This window comes from Octopus sinensis, unplaced genomic scaffold (genome assembly GCF_006345805.1).
Source record: "Octopus sinensis unplaced genomic scaffold, ASM634580v1 Contig12578, whole genome shotgun sequence".
Classification (NCBI taxonomy): Eukaryota; Metazoa; Mollusca; class Cephalopoda; order Octopoda; family Octopodidae; genus Octopus; species Octopus sinensis.
The window spans coordinates 5,903-30,426 of record NW_021832621.1 but is presented as its reverse complement, the minus strand read 5'-3'; the positions used below and the strand labels follow the sequence as shown (position 1 = coordinate 30,426).

Below are 24,524 nucleotides of genomic sequence, written 5' to 3'. Positions count from 1 at the left end.
TATAGTATCGATGTATATATATATAGCTGCTATGTCTATATGTATAAATATATAAATAAAAATATATATATACATATGTATGTATGTATGCATGTATGTACGTATGTATGTATGTTTGTATGTATATATGTTTGTATGTATGGTTGTATATATATATATATATATACTTCAGATTCATAAACATGCTATTCGCAATATTATTGAAGATGTCTACTCCTGCTATTTGATATCTTGTCCTATCTTATTGTCTTCACTCTTCTTTTCTTTCTATTTAAGGTGGATGGTATTGTCTTAAACACGGGTCGAGATGTTACTTTGAATTTACTGGAATCAAAGTCCAATTGTATATCAATACTAACCGGTCCAATATCCTATCGATATAGAGTGTCCCAACTGAAGATACATTTCGGTACCCTAGATTCTAGTGGCTCAGAACATACCATTAGTGGCCAATATTTTACAGCTGAGGTGAGTAACGTATTTTCTCTATTTTCTCTATGTTTCTTAATGTTGGTTCAAAATAAAGTATTGTACACGACGATATGATATATGGATAATATCTTGGAATGTTACTGATTGTTGGTCAGGCTCTCTATGCACTGTGAACGATAAATATTACAAATGGTGGAGTTACCAGAGCCATTGATAAAACAATAGACATATCTACATCATGTAGTGTCTATATTCTTCCAATTCTCTCTTCCCTTTCTTTCTGTTTGTATTTTTATTCTGGAATAGGTTCACACACCACACACACACACACACACACACACACACACACATACACACACACACACACACACACAAACACATGTGTAACCGTTAATCCAGACAGGTTTTCTTTTCTCTCCGTTTCTTTCCCATCTCACCAATTCTTTTTTTCCTCATTCCTTTCTGTCAAAGCTCATAGGCTCGAAACGTCAAGGACTTCTTCTACTTCTCCTGAGCGTCAGACTAATACACCTTGTTTGGTGTTCACCTGTCTCTGTCTTCTGTTTTGTTTTGTTTTTTGTTTTTTTGTTTGCTTATTTTCTGTTGTATAAATTTTGAACCATATGAAATATACGTTGACGTGGCCACCCCAGTTTGATCCTGATAGACTGGACTTTCTTCCCTCTTGGACCCTCTTCTTGTTTCCTGCATTCTCGTACCTTTGCCAACTCTCCTGAACCATTCTACCAATATTCCACTCGGATTACCATTGGAACTGTTGTTCATATATGTGTGTGAGTGTGTATGGAGCCTTGGATCTAGGTTAGTAACCGGTTCATTCTCTATTTTCAAGAAATCTTGAAATAAACTGAATAACGACATGCATACAGATGTATATATGTATGTGTATAGTTTGCGTCTATCAGATGCACCCACAATGCAATGGTCGGCCGGACCGAGGATATAGTGGAAGACAATTCCCTCTAGCGGAATTCTCTGCACATTAGGTTTAAATCCGAAACCACGTGCTTGTAAAGCGAACTTCTTAACTTCAAAGCCATGCCTACACTATTAGACATCCCTCTCCTCACATATTCACGACACCAATCACGCACTCCGTCTGTTTAACTCTTTCTCCTTACCTTCTGTCCCCACAACGAAGGCCTTCGTGCACTAAAACACTTTCTTGACCTTCAACTAGACCCTCAGCCCGATACTTCCACACTTTTTCCTTTGGCCGAACTAGTCCTCTCACTCAAAAGCTTCTCGTTCACGGGGAAGTTTTACCAATATTTATAGGGAGTGGCCAAGGGAACGAGAATGGGACCCAAATATGCGAATCTGTTCGTTGGCTTTGTTGATGCCCGATAATTCTCACAATTCACTTGTTCCACACCCAACATATACGGTAGCTATATCGATGACTGTATCAGCGCAACCTCACTCACCAGCGAACATCTTGTCTACTTCCCCTCCTTCGTCCAATCTTTCCATTCTGCCCTCGAGTTCTCCTGTACTGTCTCTAATTCTTCCGTCGAATTTCTCAACATTTCTGTTAAGATACATCACTCTGCTCTCAGCACCTCTACCCACCACAAACACACTGACTCACATACTTACCTTAACCTCTCCTCCTGTCGCCCTATCCACACCAACCTATCCATCACCTAACCCCACCTCTTCCCTCTACGCCGGCTTCAATTACAAACATGAAATTGAGACCCAGTCTCAACCCAAGGCTCGGCACTTCAGCCTAAGTGGATATCCCCTCACCATTATCCACACAACCCTTCCCGGGAACCATCGGCGGGCCATTTGTTTCTCTCCGTTTATTTCATTCTTTCTCTGTTTTTTTTTCCTCACAGTCCTTTCTGTCGAAGAGCGTAGGCTCAAAAACTAAAAGACTCTTCCATTCTTCTCGAGCGTTAAAACAATACACCTGCTTGTTGTTCCTACACCTGTCTTCGTCTTGGGTTTTCTGTAAATTTGAACTATATATAGTTCCAACTAACTCTGATTGAAAAAGCTAATTTTCCAAATGGTCAGTTTTTTTAGTGCATTTAACAAGGCTGATGGACAATTTTCAGCCTTAACACGAATGGATATTTTGAAATCGTTAGATATATTACATAGATAGATATTTATCCACATATATTCTGTCTTCAAATATATATATACATATATATATATAAATATGTTCCGTTAAAACATTTCGTTACAGCCAACAGATAACATTATTTTCTCAACTCAATTCCAAAAAGAATTGGCAGCTGGACTGTTATTTGCTCTGGTTAAATGGGATGTTTTTTTTTTTTGTGTTCAGCCATAAGTGCAGAGGAATATGTGGTCGTTTGAAAGTTCTAAGCGCAAGCATTTGGTTCCAGGTTCGATTCCAATGCGTGGCACTTTGAGCAAGTGTCTTCTACTTAAAACCTGAGTTGGGAACAACTTTGCCAGTCGAACAATGCTCTGAACTCCGTCGTACACGCATATGCACTACTCACACGCACATCTATGCTCACATACACACACATGCACACATACACATAGATACACATACATATATACATACATATATGAACGCACACACATATATACATGCATACATACATACGCACACACAAACACACAAATAATGCACGTATACATTTATAACATTTTTTAATGTCATAACATTAAAAAACAGATTTTCTTGAAATAAAAGTTTTTAATTATATAAAAATCTAAACTATTTAAATTTTCTAAACGTAATTAACCATTTATTATTTAAGAAAATCATTTTCTCAAATATTCATACAGATATGCATGTGTGTATACGTATATGTATGTGTATATGTATGTATGTTCGTATATACGTATGTATGTATGTACGTATATACGTATGTATGTACGTATATACGTATGTATGCATGTATGATTGCAAATATACATGTATGTATGTATGTATGTATGTATGTATGTATGTAGTATGTATGTATGTATGTATGTATGTATGTATGTATGTATGTATGTATGTATATTATAGTACGTCGGTTTGGTCGCCGACAACCCGACCATGCAACAGGTTGTACTGGACTCCATATTACCAGTAACATTTATGAGAACCTCATAAGTGACCTTACTAAACCGACACCCCCACTAGGCTATGCTGGTGCTGAGGTTTGCTAGAAACCCAGCAGGATTAAAAAACAAGACCTGTTGAAAGGTCGGATGAAGCTAGTGCAGGCTCAACAGCTATCTATCTATCTATCTATCTATCTATCTATCTATCTATCTATCTATCTATCTATCTATCTATTTATCTATCTATCTAAATATATATATAGATAGATAGATAGATAGATAGATAGATAGATAGATAGATAGATAGATAGATAGATAGATAGATAGATAGATAGATAAATAGATAGAAAGAAAGAAAGAAAGAAAGAAAGAAAGAAAGATACATACACAGGCAGACAAATAGACAGACAGATTAATATATATATAGATAGACACACAGACAGACAAACAGACAGATAGATAAATGTATACACAGACAGACAGATAGAATATATACATACATACATACATACATACATACATACATACATACATACATACATACATACATACATACATACATGCATACGTACATACATACGTACATACAGACAGACAGATAGATCGATCGATAGATAGACAGACAGACAGACAGACAAATAGTTAGATCAGCAATACTACACCTGTATCTAAATATTTTGTTGGCATACATACACAATGTCTATATGTATATACTTTATACATACATATACACACACACACACATATATATATATATATATATATATATGCATATATACAGTACGTATGCATATATTGAAATATTCATATACATTTATGCACACATACACTCATCAACCTATATGTGTGTGTGTGTGTGTGTGTGTGTGTGTGTGTGTGTGTGTGTGTGTGTGTGTGTGTGTGTGTGTGTGTGTGTATGCGTGCGTGTGTTCGTGCGTGTGTTTGTGAGTGTCGGCGTGTGTGGTGTAGAGCATACATTACCACGGTTATAGTATGATCGTCTGGACGATTCGACAATATATTTAACACAATTGCCCCTGCACTAGAATTATAGATTATAACATATTTTTATGTCTTCACAATTGACAGACGATGCAGAAATAAATGTCCATTTTGAAACCGTCATATTTCTTCTGGAAATTAGATCCATTATGAAGTCGTCTGCTTGTTTCCCTATCAATATCTAACGAGTGAGTGACGCCGTGGAGCTACCGTCACTCCCTCTCAACCGTCTTCGATATAATGTTTCCGATAAAACTCATGGAAAAAAACAATAATTCTATTTACTAATATGTGTTAGCTACAGGAAATTATTGATTTAAATGTGTTTGTGTCATTCAGTCGTGAAATTTTATTCCATAAGTTCGAATCCCGGGAGAGTTTAATGGTGATAAATGTGAAAATATTGAGTACGAGACGTGCCGCTCGTTCAGTGTTGCTCATTCGACGCTGACTTATTTGACATCAGGCGTTTTAATGTTTTAATTTTTTTCTCGTTTCCCGTCGCAACTGGAGAATTTTTTTTTTTTTTCCATGAGTTTTGTGGGAAACATTATATCTTGACCGCGGTGATGGTAAGCGCCCCGATGGAATAAACTTCTTCCCATAGGAGGGAAGCAGATCCAAATATGGGACTGACATTTTACGACACGTTTTCTGGTTCCAGCCTTGCTGCTTCGGCTGCAATTTTCGGTACCTCCGCTCGTAATGTAGAGAAGATTACAATAAACCAATACAGGAGCCTGACCGACCGCTATGAGTTTGTGCCGATTGCCATCGAGACCTCAGGTGTCTTCGAACTTCGTACAACCGATTTCTTCCACGAAATCGGAATAACTGAGGCCCATCTGAGAAACGAACCCCGCGAAGTATTTACTGCTACAGCAAGTATCACTGGCCATTTTCCGCGGCAACGCCTTTGCAATCAGTTCCGCGAGATGCGCTTGAACACGCCATTAGGGGTGTAAAACCTGCTACCTTCTTCTTCCACCTTCCGCTGTTCAACCCACCCCATCCGCTATTTATTCTTTGTTTCTTTGAATAAGTAGTTATGGGAATTTTTTTTTTCTCGATAATCTGATCTTTCATATTTTTTATGTTTTTCTGTCCTTTCCTCCAGTAAAAATATTCCTCCATTAATAAATATTGTTAATTGTAAAAATATACATACAATATAGTCATTCGACTGAAAAACAAACCTTTCCAAGACGGTGCTCCAGCATGGCTGCAGTTTAATGACGGAAGCAAGTAAAACCATAAAAGATAGCTTTATTGAAGGTTAATGTTATTCTAGATATGCTGTCTATGAAAACATGCAATGGTCATATTTGGAACGATTTTGTTTATAATCCTACTCAGTCAGATTGAAATTTCAACTGGTTTATTCACTGCTGTTGTGTAACTGAAAGGATAAATTAGCACTTGGAGAAAGATACTCAAGGTGCTAGAAATTTCTTTGAAATTCGTCCCGGCATTTTCAAGAAAATGAAAAAGAAACGAAAGTGTATTATGTTTGTAAAAACGAAGGTACAGTCGGAGTTGGAATGTATTTCATTAATAATTAACAATTATACGTATGAAGTTATTCCTCGCAAAACAATGTTTGTACAAACTTCGAATGATACTTAGACACGTAAATAGGTTTTGCCCTGTAATGAACTCTCGCCATGACTAACTAAATAGCACAACCTGCGAAAGACATGTTTCATGTTACAATTGTGCTTTAGGCACGATGGCCCATTCGAATTAGACTTAGAATTAGACTTAATCTGTTATTCGTTTTAGTACATGCAAATGGTTCTGTAGTAATTTTTGTGGCGTCCCTTTCTGTTACAATCACAAGAGATAGATCTCCGGTCTTAGAATATTTTCCTCTTTTCTTCGCTACCAGCGACGAAAGCCCTGAAACATACCATGGACCCTTGATTAATTACTGTGACTTAAGTAATAAAAAGGTGGGTTGGGGAAAGGGGGGAAAATACGAAATTATAGGCTCTGGCATGATGTAAAATCAGAGCGTATAGTGACTTAACTAAATACGACATTCTCTCGAATGCTCTATCGATTCCGCCATTATTATCGTAATAATGATAACAACAACAACAATACAACAAGAACAACAGCAATAGTAACTACAGCAACAACAACAACAAAAACACCAGTAACGACACACTTGACATCTTCATATTAATAAATACAAAAGTTTTCATTTTTCTTTTGTGTGTTTTAAACTTTGTTCATTTACGTTCACATTAAGTCGCTTGTTTTTCATACAGTTTCCTTTCTCCACAGGTACACATCCTTGCCTACAACAGCGACCTCTACAACAACTTCACTCACGCTATTCATTCTCCACATGGATTAGCAACGGTCGCCATTTTTGCTACAGTGAGTAAAGAGAAGAAAAAAAACATTAAATTATTCAAACTAAAATATTTAAAAAAGAAAATAAATACATTAAAACATTATTAACTTTAAAACAATGTCATCTCTCTCTCTCTCTCTCTCTCTCTCTCTCTCTCTCTCTCTCTCTCTCTCTCTCTCTCTCTCTCTCTCTCTCTTTTCTTCTATTATTTACATACTCGCCATTTTGATTTTCTTGCTTGTTTTATCTTAATTTTTACTTATTTCATATTCTAATCTTTTCCTTACTTTTGTTGTTGTGTGTGAGTTTTCCTCTTCGCTGCAGCGAAGCGTGAGGCAGTTTTCTGATGCAAAACACGGCTAAATGCCTAATTAAGTAAACATTTCTTTATTTTTTTTTTACTTATTTACATTGTTTATAGACCTTTAATTCTTATATTTAGTATTTTAATTATTATATATTTCGTTACCAACATACACAATTTTTTTTTTCTTTATCATATTTCTATCCAATTTGATTTTCGTTGCTTCTTTTAATGTCTTTGGTTCTTAATGCAATGTTAGCTATAGACTTTTAAAGGTTCTTCGTGTCGTGAGTATATAAGTGTGTGTGTATATGTGTATTTGCTTAGAGGTGAAGCAAGGTTGGCTATGTGTGTCTCTGTGTGTGTCTGTGTGTGTGTTGATGGGTGTAGGTGAGTCGGTGTGTGGGGGCTGTTCATGTTGAATGCCATTATGCGAAGTTGGTATTGAGACGACTTTTCGTTTATCCGGCATTGATAACCGCTGGAAATTAGTAGCAATATTGTGATAAGGTTAATTGATCGGAGTATTAATGCGTGACTGTTTTCTTCGATAAAACTTGATAGAGATTATAATTGAAAATAAACAAGTGCAGGAGCATGAATGGGGAGAGGAAGGGGAGGAGAAGATGAAGGAGGAGGAGGAGAAGAAGAAGAAGAGAAGAAGAAGAAGAAGAAGAAGAAGAAGAAGGAGGAGAAGGAGGAGAAGGAGGAAAAAGAAAGAAAGAAGGAAAGAAGAGGAGGAGAAGAAGAAGAAGAAGAAGAAGGAAAAGAAGGGAAGAAGGAGAAGAAGAAGAGGGGAGAAGAAAGAAGGAAAGAAAGAAAGAAAGAAAGAAAGAAAGAAAGAAGGGGCATATGAAGGAAAAAGAAGAAAAAGAAAGAGGAGGAGAAGAATGAAAGAAAGAAAGAAAGAAAGAAGCATGCGAAGAAAGAAGGAAAGAAGAGGAGGAGGAGGAGGAGGAAAAAGAAAGAAAGAAAGAAAGAAAGGAAAAGAAGAAAAATAAACAGAGAAAAACTGAGAAAGAAAGAATGGCAACAGAGAAAAAAGAAGAAAGAAACGAAGAAACAAAGAACAAAAAGAATAGGGAAAAGAAAGAAAGGAAGGAAAGAAGGAGAAGAGCAACAACAACAACAACATATCAAGTAAACAACGTAAAGAATAGCAATAACACAAGAATAACAACAATATGGAGAGTTGTATCACGAACGAGGTGATAGGTGTGTAAAGAGTAGCGACTTCAACTATAACAACAACCATAACAAAATAACAAAAATTATATAGGAGCCATGGAAACATTAAACTGAAAACAGAAGTTTTAAAGGCAACAAGGTCACGTGATCGGTTACAGCAACAATTGGAACATTGGAATAATTTTATATCAACAACAACAACAACAATAATTACGTATCAAGACCGAAGCCTCTATGTGGTTGCTTGGTCTGTTAGAAATAGCGGCTGAATCACCCACCTCTAATCACAACCTACTGACTGCAGAAAGTAATGCGTTGGATAACGTAGGAAAACGTTGATTTCAGTTTTCTGCATAGAAGAAAACGCTAGGATGGTCATGGCTGGAACGGGTTTAATATGGGTATGCTTGGTCGCAGCAGACATGGGTCACGGAAAAATAACAAAATCGTAGACAACAACAGCAGTGGACGCACAATGGCCCAGTGGTTAGGGCAGTCACTGATTTCGAAAAAGTAAACAAGCAATAATCAGTGACTTTTCGTCACTGGAAAAAGGATATATATTTGCAAAGGGAACCCACTTTTCATCGGCAATCGGTGATTGTCGTACGCTGATGTCGGGTCAAATACTCAGAAACTCGAGTCCGTGTGTATCATGTCAAATTGAAGATGGGAAGGATGACTTCCCTTTGCAAATACTGATAGGGCACAGAAAATGTGTCAATAGCCAGCTGGAGGATGTGTCCTCCTGGGGCTACAAGCTACAGTAGCATCCACCTTTAAGGTTAGCCACATTTAAGTGGCAAATATACATCACATATATATATATGTGTGTGTGAGTGTATGTGTGTGTGTGTGTATGTGTGTGTGTGTGTGTGTGTGTGTGTGGTGTGTGTGTGTATGTGTGTGTGTGTGTAGAAGGTTGAAAAGGAATACGCGAGTTGATATATATGGAAAAAAGTTAAGGTAGAAAATGCTAAAATAATATAAAAAACATTTTAGTACCGGTTTCAGTCGTTGAGAGTTTTTCAACTGTAAGTATGGAAAACAATTAAAGTTTGGAAAAATTAAATGAAAAGTATTTTAAAAGAATATTTACATAGTATTCAAATACAAGGGGTGTTTTCTTTGTATTTACCTGTCTCTGTCTCTCTTATATATATATATAGATAGATAGATAGATAGATAGATAGATAGATAGATATATACGCAACGCATTCTTTCACTTTCCGACTATTAAATTCCCTCACAAGCCTTTGATTGACCTAGGGCTATAGTAGAAGACACCGAACCCTGAATCAAGAGGTTTGGAGGCAAGCTTCTTACCACACCGCTACGTCTGCGCCTGAGTAGATAGAAATATTTTTAAGATATTAACTTCCTTAGATGAGGTAAATAGTCTAAAAGTTTCTAATCTTATTAACGAAAACTCCACTCACACATTTTAAGATTAAATTACTTAGTGGCGTCATCAGTCTGATAAACAATAGTTAAGTTAATGTTAATGTAGTTAACGTAGAGAGCATTAAAAACAGTAGCAAGAAAGAATGACAGAAAATGAAAACAATATTACCTGTTGACTAATATTAAAAGTCTCATCAAATTTCGTTTTCATTGCTAGGTGTAGAAAATAAAATTGCTTGAAGGACACATGATGGAGAGGCGCCATTCTCGTGGTTGACTGATTTATATTATTCTACCATCGTCTACGAATAAACAGCTTTAAACAGACGTTATGTTAAATATGGAAGAAAATCAAAGAACTCGATTTGTATTTGGTTTGCAAGGTTCTTGATATGAACTAGCGTGTTGAAACAGATTTTTTTGTATGTCCGGAAGGTCATTATGCCAATAAACACACGCACTGGTTCAGTTTCACTTTAATTTTCGTTAATAGGTTAGCTGTTTAACCAATTAGCTAATCGCCAACGTTAAGCGGAGAGGTCATGTAACGGAAGTGGCCGCAGAATAATCAAACATTGGATCAGTTTATTGGTTGAATAGCTGACCAAATTATGAATAGTAAAGAAGTGAAATTCAATCTGTGCGTGTATTTATGATTGGTATAATGACCTTGTTTTTCAGCCTATTAAAGTATAGTACATATTCCATCAGCCTTTTATCCCGAACGTAAATAAGTTAACACTGGTGATGAAGCAAAAGGGGTATAAAAACACATACAGAAACACACACTAACACACGCATATTTATGCATATATAGAATAGGATTCCACACAGTTTCCGTCTATCAAATCCATTCAGAAGGCATTAGTCGAGGTTAGTAGAATACACTTACGTAAGCTGCCGTATATGAAGACTGACTCGCAAAACACGTGGTTGAAAAGCAGATCTATTAACACCACAGCCATGCCGGCGCCTATACTCAGTCATTCCTGCGCCTAAACATAGTTATACCCGCGCCTATACACCTCCAGGCCTGCACCTATACACAAACATAATGCGCCTATACACCTCCAGGCCTGCACCTATACAAAGACATATTGCGCCTATACACCTCCAGGCCTGCACCTATACACAGACATATTGCGCCTATACACCTCCAGGCCTGCACCTATACACAGACATATTGCGCCTATACACCTCCAGGCCTGCACCTATACAAAGACATATTGCGCCTATACACCTCCAGGCCTGCACCTATACACAGACATATTGCGCCTATACACCTCCAGGCCTGCACCTATACACAGACATATTGCGCCTATACACCTCCAGGCCTGCACCTATACACAGACATATTGCGCCTATACACCTCCAGGCCTGCACCTATACACAGACATATTGCGCCTATACACCTCCAGGCCTGCACCTATACACAGACATATTGCGCCTATACACCTCCAGGCCTGCACCTATACACAGACATAATGCGCCTATACTCCGCCAGACCTGCACCTATACACAGACATATTGCGCCTATACTCCGCCAGGCCTGCACCTATACACAGACATATTGCGCCTATTCAGTCCATTCCTGCGCCTGTACACAACGATTTCTAAGCTAGACACAGCCATGCCTGCGTTAACTATTGCAAAAGTTAATGTTGACGTCTAGTAATGAGAAATATATTGGGGGAAAATTTTTTCAGTCTGCTGATATCTTTGAAATCTGTCTTACGCTAGTCTTACGCTAGTCAAACTAGTCAATCTGCTAAATAAAACCGAAGGAAACAGCACAGCACATTTAGCAACGATTCATGTACAAATAACGAACAGATTCAGAAAAGCTACGATGAAACATTAACTTTTGGCAATAACTATTCAGAAGAGATTTATGAACATAGCGACACAAAGAAGAAACTATTTCAGTCTTCCAGTCACCTACTCTAGGAGAAATTTAATACAAATTACCACCTCGATACGTGTGTTAGTGTAAACGTGTATACAAGAGTGAGCGGCTGTTTACATATGTGTGAAAACATTGTGGATAAAGATATAGGTATGATTATATAACACATATAAGCGAGCGCAGTTTGTGTGTGTGTGCGTGTGTATATGTGCGCGTGTCTGTATGTATGCATAATAGATATATAGCTAGGTAGGTGGGTAAGTAGGTAGGTAGGTAGGTAGGTAGGTAGATAGACAGACTCAGATAGATAGATAGATAGATAGATAGATAGATAGATAGATAGATAGATAGATAGATAGATAGATAGATAGACAGATAGACAGATAGGCAGATAGATAGATAGATAGATAGATAGATAGATAGATAGATAGATAGATAGAGACAGACAGACAGACTATTCTGAAAAATATAATTATAACAACCAATGTTGCTGTTCTTGTTGTTATTATTATTATTATTATTGTTATTATTATTATTATTATTATTATTATATTATTATTATTATTATTATTATTATTTTTATTATTAGTTGTATTAGTATTAGTATTAGTATTTTTTATTATTATTATTATTATTATTATCATTATTATTATTATTATTATTATTAGTAGTAGTAGTAGTAGTAGTAGTAGTAGTAGTAGTAGTAGTAGTAGTAGTAGTAGTAGTATTTGATCATCTAATAACGATAATAATAATCGTATCGCTATCATCATCGCAGTTACCATTGATATCGGCACGCTTAACATGATCATGAGTAACACGTTCGTACAAAGCTTGAAGGAGATATGAAATAATTGGCCTAAAGTGTTGTTGTGTGAGAGAATATATAAGAATGTTTGGAGATAAAAGTGTAAGAGAGAAGATGGAGGATGGGTGGGAGGAGCGGGGCGGGAGAATAAGGAAATATAAAAGAGCATTGTCATATGTTTGTGCGTGTGGACGTGTATATATATTATATATATATATATATATATACGTGTGTGTGTGTGTGTGTGTGTACATGTATCCATGCATGTATATATATATATATATATCTGCCTATATATACATATATATACACACACACATATATATACATATATATATATATATATATATATGTGTTGTGTGTGTGTGTGTGTGTGTGTGTGTGTGTGTGTGTGTGTGTGTATAGACAGACTTGGGCGAACTGCAGTCGTGGATCAAACAGAGACCGAGGCTAGGTGAATGGCACCGCGTGTGTGGCGTTACTCTCAAGCAACTCTACTGTTAGGGACCAAACTTGTGCGACTTGATTATAACAAAGGCGTTCTATAGACGATTAGTGGAGGGGAGGTACGACGACGTTCTCGGGTAGAATCTGGACATCGACGCAGAACAACTGACCCGCCTGTTCAGGACAACTTTCGGGCCAGGACCTACGGACAATCACCAAAGATCCCAAACCTGGCAGTACTATCGAGAAATATTACCTGTTCGGGATACGCTCTCCAGGCACGGTTCGAGACTCACTGGACTGATTTGCCCGAGATGCGGTCAGAGCGACGAAACCGTTCTGCACGCACTCATGCAGTGTCCAAACATTTCGGACCTGTGGGCTTATGCCGAACAGCTGCTGCCCGCGTAGGACGAATCCGCCTATCGGCCGAGTCTATCGTGGCAACGGCTCCACCACCAACCGGGAAGGCAATGCAGTCTTCATCGTACTGGTGGCCATAGTGAAAGAATGTGGGTGGTGGCCATCCACACGCACATATAAATGTATATATGTACGAATGTATACATTTATAAAAACATGTGTTTATGTACATGCATGTACATGTATGTGTATATATATATACAAAAAATATATTTATAAAATAATAAAATAAAAGGAGGAAAAGGCACACAGTTTACATAGTTTTAATGCATCTTTTAATATATTTTATAGGTGAAGGAATATTGTGTTTGTCGACCGGTTTCGCTTTCGCTAATAATTACATTGAAATTATTGTAATTTTGCATTTCCTTAAGATTTTAGCCCGTGTTATATATGGGTGTTTACGAATGAAATGAACCAACAAGCAGGTAATCATTATTTGGGGAGGGGATGAATAGATATACAAATCTCAAAAACGAATGTGGTGAGATGAAGTATTTACAGTGATGGGTATGTGAACATGAATTAAAATATACACTGAGACCAAAGTTCGTTATGCCTTCATATTTAGGCGTGTTCTGTATTTTTCAACAAATAGATTTTTTTGTTTAAACGTTCTTGTACAGAAATTGTATCTTTGAACTGGCAGATGGGGAAAATTGTGAAGTTTGGTTGGATATTACCTGCACATCTTACCATGTGTTCAGTGAAAGCAATCTCTCTGTACTATGAGAAACGGGTCTGTTCCTTATCTAGTGTGGTTCTCCGTCTAAGGGCCATACTTGTTTGTCCTATATAGTTATGTTCACAACCTGAACAAGTTATAACATACATTAGATTCTCGGAATCACAAGTGAAGTTGGTTTTAATTGTGAACCTCTCTTCTTGTTTGAATATGAATTCCAAGCCTTACAGCAGGTTAGAGCATGTTCCACAGTTTGGGCATCCACATTTTTTAACCATTGGTTTCGTGGTCGTTGTGTAAAGCTTCGCACTTGTCAGAAGTTCTTTCAGTGATTTGTGTTGCTTTTTGCATTTGATGAATTTATGTGTTTTCAGGATGTTGCTTATTTTGGGATACCTAATGAGAATAGGTAGATTTTGTATAATAGTATCGTATGCCCCATTATTTCTAGGGTTGTAAGCTCATATATACTGTAGTGTAGTGTCTTAAGATGTGGTGTTTTAATGCCTAATATTTTTGGCTTGCTTAATTCCATCGACTATAAGTGAGGATGGATATTGTCTCTCAGTCAGTGTTGTTCTGAGGTCTTGAAGATAGAATTTATCGGTATTTCCGCCAGACAAATCCTTTTTGCTAAATGAAAGGGATTATTTCTTTTGATGTGTTTCGAGTGGCGTCAGCTAAGAAGAAATCTTTTCCAGTTTTCTTTTATATACTGGTGAAATTAATGTCCATATTTTTGCAGTGACACTTCATATATGGTGAATTCAAAATCTTCCATTATTAGGTTCGCAAGAACAGGGGCTGCTTTCATTCCCATTGTAATCCTGTCTGTTTTACGATATTAAGTGTTAATGAAATGAGAAATGATCGATCTGAAGTACAAATTTTTAAGTTCCAATAACTAAAACCTGGTTTATGCGTTCCGGACGTTCTTCGGGGTACTTTTCCATCCAGAATTTTATTGCTTCTATACCATAGTAATGTAATATATTGGTGTAAAGATTAATGATATCGAAGAAAACCAATAATGTCTCTTAATTAATTGTTTTTGGAAGGTGCTCAAGCATATGTAGATCGTCTCTAATGAAACTTTCTTATGTATTTCAGCAACGGTTTCAATAGAATATCAAGAAAAATTCTTAGGGGGTGGATTTCACAGACTGGGTCAGCTATAATGTGTCTTAACTTTAAATCTTCTGGCGCTAAGATATTTAAGTATTTGCCGGGTGATTGTTTGAAGGCTTCATTGAATATGTTGCTCTTGTGTATTTTAGGTGGAACGTACAAAAAACTAGATTTAGATTTAAAGTTCGTGTTATAATCTGTTTCTTTTCCTGTCAGGCCTTTTCCATGAATTAAAGATGCAAGATTCTCCCTTTTTTTTTTTTTTTTGGTGTTTATAGTTTACAACTATTTCGTAGAAGGTAGCGTTTTCTAGCATGGCTAATACTAGGTTTTAGTAGTATACTGTGGTGGCGGTGGTGGTGGTGGTTATGATGACGATGATGATGTTGATGATACTGGGAAGCAGGGGAGAAGAATAGAGATTGTTATGTGGAAAAGTAGTAGTAGTAGAGGAGGAGGAGGAGGAGGAGATAGTGGTGTGGTGAAGAAGAAGAAGAAGAAGAAGAAGAAGAAGAAGAAGAGAAGAGAAGAAGAAGAAGAAGACCCCTTAATTTCCACACAAGGCCTGCGGATTTGAAAATTGGAGGACAGCAAATCTATTGGTCACTGTACTTGGCATTATTTTCTGCACTCCAAGAGAATAGAAGAGAAAGCTCACCAGAGCAAGATTTCACTTCAAAACACAAACAGCTGGAACCATAAAAAGCAAAACATTTGGTCCGCAAAGATTCATAAGAGCCTTTCGTTCTCAATCTTTCCAACATTACATGCTTCGGTCTATCTACTTTCAGATTCTTTGAGCTTAACAAGGATAGCTTAATCGACATTTGTTTATCGTCTGCACAACGTCCACTCGCACAGCCAGAAAATCTTTGCTTCCTTCATTTCAAAGGCGATCTCTTGCTAATTTAATGTCTTCCGGCTCTCATTTCGCCTTGAATTGTAGTTGAAGTTACACTGTCAATTGCATCTACCTTAAAATACGAACCATATTGTGATGCTATGGTTTTGGCACGCCTCAAACCATCTGTCATTAGTCGTGAGTATCATGTTACAATATCCCATATATTGGGGCAGCAGTCAATAGTTACGTTTGTCTTACACCAGCTCGACTACTTCCTCACTCCCGCATTGGCTGTCAAATTCGATGGACATCCCATCACTACACACATCAGTCAAGCTTCTTCTAGTTGCTACTTTGAGCGTACATTGAAAGTTCCACTTCTTGTCTTACCATTCATTTCATAAAATTGTCGGTGAAAGCAGGAAGAAATTTTCCCAAACCTTTTCCGACAAGTGTCACATTTTCAAAATTCTCCGCACGTAACGTTGGCAAATTTCTTTTTCTGATTTTCCGAATCGTGGAAACTTCGATCGTCAACGGAATTTGTATTTACATTGCAAATCCATTCGCTGGTGATGCCGTAAATGTTCCGAAGTACATGTTTGCAACTGCGTCTAGTTGTTAAATTATCGGTAATTTTTTCCTCTGCGTTTCCTTTGTATTTTTCTATATTTTCATTTTCACAATTTTCAACAAAATATTCTTAGAAATTGTTTGAGGCGTGAACGTAAAGTAACAGCTTGGCAAGTGAAAACGCAAATTTTAATGACAAAAACAAAAGCATCAACAAGGAACTCAGCCTAGCAACGCCGGAAAGCCACTGAGGATTCTTCGATATCAGCCAGCTCAAGATATAAGAAGCTATGGTAGAGGTATGTGACAAAAGTCAGTACCTCCTTGCTCAACAAATATATCCAGTAATGGGCTATGAAATGGAACATAACATAGATTGAGGAATTCCTATATGCATCCGGACGAGGACATGGTTGAAGCGATGGCCGATGTGTAGCAGGAGTTGATGCCTATCAACCAGGTCAGGGCATATGAAAGTGTCATCCGGGTTTTAAAACCAAAGATAAAGGAGCTCTCAAGAAGTGTTGGGTTCTCACGAAACAGTCAACTTGCTTGTGTTGCAGTACATCGTGAGACACTTGAGATTCTTAGCCAGAGATATTGGTACTGACGCTGACCTATGACTTGTCGCCACCTCTGCTGTAGAGTACACGCATGTGACGAATGCGAACGTGATGGGCAAGTATGTGAGCTCGAGTAAGATCTGGACGGAACCCCAGCTTTTTATAATCCCGAAGATCATAAGATGAACCCTGAGCTGCACTCCACCGAGGTTGCGGAGAACAAGTACATGAACAGATGTGGCCGAGAAAATTACTATTTTTATACATGTAAAAGTCATTTGAGTTCTTTCTCGATAGATGCGCAACCGCCCCGACCCCCACCAACACCGCCACAAGACATGTTTTTTATAACAGTTGCGGGTCGACCAATGTCTTGCGAGTGAATTCGACAGACTGAAACTGCGTGGAAGCTCGTCGTGCATATAGACATGTGTGTGTGTAGTTTGTGTTTGTGTGCGTGAGAGTGTGTGTATGTGTGCGTGCGTGAGAGTGTGTGCGTGTGTTTGTACGTGTGTTTTGAGTTAGTGTATGCGTGAGTGTGTATGTGTTTGTGTCTGTGTGGTTTGTGTTAGTGTATGCATGAGAGTGTGTGTGTATGAGTGCGTAGGTGAGAGTGTGTGTGTGTGTGTTTGTGTGTGTGATTTGTATTAGTGTGTGTGTGCATGTGTACGTCGTTGTGTTTGTGTTTGTACCGCTTAACAGCCGGTATCGGTTTGTCAACGTACTCGCAGTTTAGCGGTTTGACGAAATAGACCGATAGAATAAGTACAAGATTTAATAAGCACTGCTGTCGATATGTTCACCTAAACCCATCAAGACAATTCCAAGAAGTAACCACAGACAAAACTGCAAAAACAGTAAACGAAAAGAGATATTCAACTCAATCATTTCATGCTTCACTTCAATTCGACGTTTGCCGCTAGAAATAACTCCGGGTGTCAAATTATGAGCAAAATAACTGTCGAAGTATTGTAACGTATAAATGATCGTTTCTACTCTAGACACAAGGCCCGAAATGTTTGGAGAGGGGGCCAGTCGATTAGATCGTCTCCGGTACGTAACTGGTAATTAATTTATCAGCCCCGAAGGGATGAAAGGCAAAGTCAACCGCGGCGGAATTTGAACTCAGAACGTAAAGACAGACGGAGTACCGCTAAACATTTCGCCCGGCGTGCTAACGTTTCTGCCACCTTGCCGCCATTATTTCTTTATTACCCACAAGAGGCTAAACATAGAGGAGTCAAACAAGGACGGACAAAGGAATAAAGTTGATTACAGCGACCCCAGTGCGTAACTGCTACGTATTTATTCGACCCCGAAAGGTTGAAAGTCAAAGTCAACCACGACGGAATTTGAACTCAGAACGTAAAAACGGACGAAATACCGCTAAGCATTTTGCCCGACTTGCTAACGTTTCTGCCAGGTCGCCGCCCTTCTCCGTGTGTCAGATTATGAGTAAAATAACTGCCAAAGTATTCGAACGTCTAAATGATGGAATGTTGCTCCTTTCTGCTCAAATGTGTGCTTATGACGTCCGATATTATTTTATACTTTTAATTCATTTTTACATATAATTCATTAATATAAACATATTTTTAAACACGTTTTTGCTATGTTCTTTTTCCTGTGCCTTTTTTAAGCTAATAAATTCCATGGCTTTTTCTTTTTCGTTTCAGATTGGTGATAAACCAAACAATGAATTCGAAGTGCTTTCAAAAGAATTCCAAAATATTTTATTTAAAGGTAAGGAGTACTGTACCGAAAAGTAAGATGAACAAATCCATAATTAGCAAAATAAACCACACAAAGTTTATAGACGCAAGAGTGGCTTTTTGGTAAGAAGCTTGCTTCCCAACCACATGGTTCCGGGTTCAGTCCCACTGCGTGGCACCTTGGGCAAGTGTCTTCTACTATAGCCTCGGGCCGACCAAAGACTTGTGAGTGGATTTGGTAGACGGAAACTGAAAGAAGCCCGTCGTATATATGTACATATATATATATATGTATATATATATATATATATATATATATATATATATATATATATATATAATATATATATATATATATATATATGTATATATGTATATGTATAGATATAGATATATATATATAGATATGTATATATGTATGTATTATGAATGTATGGTGTGTGTGTGTGTGTGTTTGTGTGTCTGTGTTTGCCCCTCAACATCACTTGACAACCGATGCTGGTGTGTTTACGTCGCCGTAACTTAGCGGTTCGGCAAAAAGAGACCGATAGAATAAGTACTAGGCTTACAAAGAATAAGTCCTGGGGTCGATTTGCTCGACTAAAGGAGGTGTTCCAGCATGGCCACAGTCAAATGACTGAAACAAGTAAAAGAGTAAAAGAGTCGGAATGTTTTGGGCCAATGACCCATCCGTGTTTTCAAGTTTATTGAGCTTTTGTCCTATTTTTTTCATTTTTACTTCCATTCTAAGCAATAGGGTAGAATAACAGCTTACATTATCATGGCGGATAACTTCACGGGAGCAAGAAACGAGAACTTGTCGAAATGTGTTTGGCGCTTAAAAATAAGATCAATTCAAGAATAAAGGTATAGATTCGAAAACCGTAACATCCTGGAGTATTTTCAAAGTATTCCGTTACTTTCAGCGGGAATTCTTTCTACGTCAAGCACTTAAATCTACATTGCCGCTTTTAATAATCATATCAATTCAACATGCATCTTTCTTTTCGAACTTTAGAAAAGCTAAGCTTTGATATTGATGAAGCTTGTCGCCGTAGATTAGGTCTCATATCTTATCAGGTCTCATAATAGATATAGTATCTACTAACATAGTCATGGCGAATTACTTTACAAGGATCGAGAAATATCGGTTGTCGAGTGTATACAGACGTCTAAATTAATAGCATTTACGATCTAACACTCATTGGTCCTGGTAAAGAGCCAAAAAACTACCTGGAGTAAAAATATTGGTCTTTGAAAGATTTAGCTGACTCGAGAGTCAAAAATATGGCAGAGGCGACTCCAACCATTCAGCTCTGAATGCCTTGACAGTAATAGCATACATTAATTGCTGTTATAACCAACTTTAAATGAACGTAACCCGAAACGGAAATGAAATCATCAAATCACCTCATTTATATCTGATTTCTGCTGTTTTTAACTACTTTCCAGTCACCAATTTACTTCAAGTACCTCGAAAACCATTCTATCAGGCTGGAAAGCTGGCCACAAGGCAATAATTTTCTCTCTCTCTTCAAAATTGTACCATAACTTAGGTGAAAAGTTTTGTTCGGTGATCATTTCGACAATACCATTGTATCACCATTTATTCTTAATAGTTATCTCTTTCTTTCTTTATTTCTTTCTCTCTCTCTCTCTCTCTATATATATATATATATATATATATAATAGTATGTGTGTATGTGTATGTGTGTGTGTGTGTGTGTGTGTACCTGTTGTGTGTGTCGACTGTCTTTTTACTCTCTATCTGCTCTCTCTTCTATCGATTTATCTATCTATCTATATATATATATATATATATATATATATATATATATATATAATATATATATATATATTATATATTATTATATATTAATATAATATACTACATATATGTCTGTCTGTCTACTTATCTATCTTTCTATCTCTTCATTTATTTATCTCTCTATCTCTCTATTTTCTGTCTGTCTACCTATCTATCTCTCTATCTATCTGTTACCACATTTGTCTTTATATAAGCCTTGCTATAAATCCAGTGAATTTGAAGTGTTTTCAAAACATCTATTAATATGTTCATTTCTGACATGTTAAATATTTATTTATAACAATATCAATATTGTGTGTGTGTACGTCTGCATATACCATACATATTGAGTTTCATTAATAGCTGCGTTAACCATGCTTCTCTAAGAACTCTTTGTTTCTAGCTAAGGAATTTGTTAACGTACGGCAATGATTTTATAAAAGGATCTATGGATATATATATGTGGCGGGTGTGAAGACGCATGGATTAGAGGCTAAAGCATTGGTCTCACAATCATGAAGTAGTGAGTTCGATTCCTGGACCGGGCTGTGTGTTGTGTTCTTGAACAAGACATTTTATTTCACGTTGCTCCAGCTCCCTCAGCTACAGAAATGAGTTACAATGTCACTGGCACCTAGCTGTATCGGCCTTTTCCTTTCCTTTGGGCAACATCGGTGACGTGGAGAGACGAGATTGGTATGCATGGGCGACTGCTAGTCTTCCATAAAAACAACCTTGCCCGGACTTATGCCCCAGTGGGGGGAACTTTCTAAGTGCATTGCCATGGTCATGAATGACCCTGGGATTTACCCGTTCCATATCTCTTAAATATTATTCACGTAATCGCCATGTTTAAAATTAAGCAATTTCAAGAGTGTTTTACAAATGTGCGTTGTTTTTGGCAGGTCAAGAAAGAAATATATCGGAAATATTACTAGCTGACCTTCTACCCCAAACGGAACGATATATGACCTATGAAGGTTCGCTCACACAACCCGGCTGTCAAGAGACCGTCACGTGGATATTGCTAAACAAACCCTTATACGTCACAAAAGAGCAGGTAAACAACTACAGGTGTTTCTAATCATTGTGTCATTCTCTTAATTTTTTTAAACTTCAATTCGATCCCTCTTTCTCACTCTCACTCTCTCTCCCTCTCTCTCTCCCTCTCTCTCTCCCTCTCTCTCTCTCTCTCTCTCTCTCTCTCCACTCTTTATTTCAGCATATCTCTCTTTATACATACATTTATTTTTGTATGTGTATACATAGATATATGTATACACATACACGAATATTTATGTGAATATATACGGACGACTAAATATACATACATACACATACATACATATATATAAGGTAACTTCTGCTGCTCTTACTCCAGCATAGAGGTAGCTTCTATACTGGAGTAAGAACAGCATGTTCTTTGACTATCTCCTTAACGTCTCGGAGATTTTAGGTATAATTATACTAATGAGTCCATCTGTTGTAATCTAATTAAATTCTATGTCTTTGTGCAGCTGAAGATTGCTCTGCGTTTTAAATTGATGTAATGATTGCATCGTTCAATTAAATGGAGTTGCTTGAAACGATCGTACTGCATTACCTCTGGATATCCTTGTTGCTTATTTTGATTTTAATCACCTTACTTTGAAATTGTATGGATACTACCGTACTAAATTCTGGTGCCTCAAATTAAGCACCATATTCATCTGAATCTCTCTCTCTCTCTCTCTCTCTCTCCTTATATATATATATATATATATATATATATATATATATATATGCAGTTACCGATATTTGCTACACATTGTTTATCGCTGTTAATATCTTCATATGAATGTGATGATGGCCAAAATTTGGCGTGTGGTAATATTAAAAGCATGGAAATGTTTAAAGGATAAAATGGAATAGAGTGATCTTATTGCTAATATAACCGTCATATGAAAATAGTGATGTTTGTCATTTAGAACAGATTAGACAAAAGTATACAAAAATATACAGAATATCCGTATAGAGTGAAAAAAATTTCAAATGTTTAATAATTGCGCATTTTAAAATTCAGCATTTCATATGAAATTATTGGATATATTCAGATGTCATTGAAAACTTTAGAATCTTAATAATGTTCTTCCAAATGTCAGAATTTACGATCTTTTAGGATTTATATTAGAATTAGAATCATTCATTTAGTGGAGGTAATTGGAAAGTATTTTGACGCTTGCCTGCTATAGCCATCAATCTCTGGTCTTTTTTTTAAACCATACATTTCTTTAAATACAATTAATAGTTTTTAAGTTAAGCAAAGTTGGCGCATCTATTAGGACGACCTCTAAAACGTACGTACGTAGAATCATAGCAAAATGGAAAAGGAAAATGACCTTTGAATTTGATTCTTTTAAGTACCAAATATACTTGGAACGTTTAGTGTAGTTTATTTTATCCAGTATCTCGGATGTATAGATATACTGATAAAAAAGTAAGTTTAAAATAAAACTCAGTGAATACAAGTGAGTACAGCTATTATTCGATTGAATCGTAGAACAATACAAAGAAGCGTTTGAAAAATGTTTTTCCATCAATCTGGCTTTTATTTAGCGCAGTGCAATTACAGGTAGGAGGAGAAATCATATTATTGTTGATAGGAAATGTTTTGGTTAACTGAGCGTGTAAACATTTTACATGCTGACTCGCTTACGTTAATTGAATATCAATTTAAAATCGTATGAGTTCTATCATTTACCAGAAAATGAAAATAAATTTAATTTAAAAAGTTTCCTGCAGTATGTGTACGTACGTCATCGTAAGTCTGCGTGCTTTATAAATCGCTCTAATAAATACACTACGGTACAGATTCCTGTATGCACGTCGTTATTGATGCAGGAACTTATAAATATAGGAGCGGAAACGAGAGCACAATATGTATTTATACGTGTATATATCTGTATTTGTTATGTGGGTGAATGTACGTGGGAGCACAACAGAGATTTCTGTCTGTTGCACAAAACCATTCGGAGGTTACAAGAAGCAGTACTTCTTCCATATTAAACTAAAAGCAGAAAGGGTAACAAGACGAATGTGGGCACTGCAGAAGAAGGCGAGCTAAGAGATGGAAATCTCTAAAGAAAAGGAAAAATTCTTGTCCATTTTAAAGATGGCCGACCACCTTCCTTTGGCCAAAAAGGACAGATAATCTTCTTCTGTCGGATAGCTACAGTGGGAAAATATGTTGTGGGTCTAACTGTAAGGGCTAGAGTGAAACACTTTTCTTTTTGCCTCAGCTCATCGTAGTTTTCAACGTTTCCTTGAAGAAGTGTTGGGTGGAGGAAGAGGTGCTGGCCTCCCTTAAATTTATGTAATCGCAAGAAGAGGAAAGACATATGCAGAGTGCAAAGTGACTGATTTAATATCAGCTGTATGTTTGGAGGCTAAAAATGTCCCTTGGGGGATGGCATTTACTCTTGGTATTCAGATAATTTTGATTGATTCAGGATCGCGATCCTTTTCTAGGGACATAATAGAACTTACTGCGAGCTGGCAGAATCGCTAGCACGCCGGGCGAAATGCTTAGCAGTATTTCGTCTGCCCCTACATTATGAGTTCAAATTCCGCCATGGTCGACTTTGCCTTTCACCCTTCCGGGGTCGATTAAATAAGTACCAGTTACGCACTGGGGTCGGTTGAATCGATTTAATCCCCTCCCCAATGCTGCCCTTGTGGCAAAATTTGAAATCATTGTTAGTATTATTATTATCATCATCATCATCATCATCATCATCTTAAGGCGGTGAGCTGGCAGACTGGTTAGCACGCAGGACAAAGTACTTAGCATCATTCCGTCCTTCTTTACCTTCTGAGTTCAAATGCTGTCAGTAT

The 24,524-nt window shown here is 37.1% G+C and overlaps 1 protein-coding gene across 1 annotated transcript; it reads left to right on the top strand.

Moving 5' to 3' along the window:
* Window positions 1–206: 206 nt before the first annotated feature.
* LOC115229417 (putative carbonic anhydrase-like protein 1) lies at window positions 207–21,711 on the top strand (the record flags this gene model as incomplete). Its single annotated transcript, XM_029799772.2, has 4 exons — window positions 207–468; window positions 6,787–6,882; window positions 18,809–18,875; window positions 21,557–21,711. Coding segments are annotated over 4 exons (580 nt in total), but the record flags the coding sequence as incomplete, so codon positions are not given.
* Window positions 21,712–24,524: the final 2,813 nt, after the last annotated feature.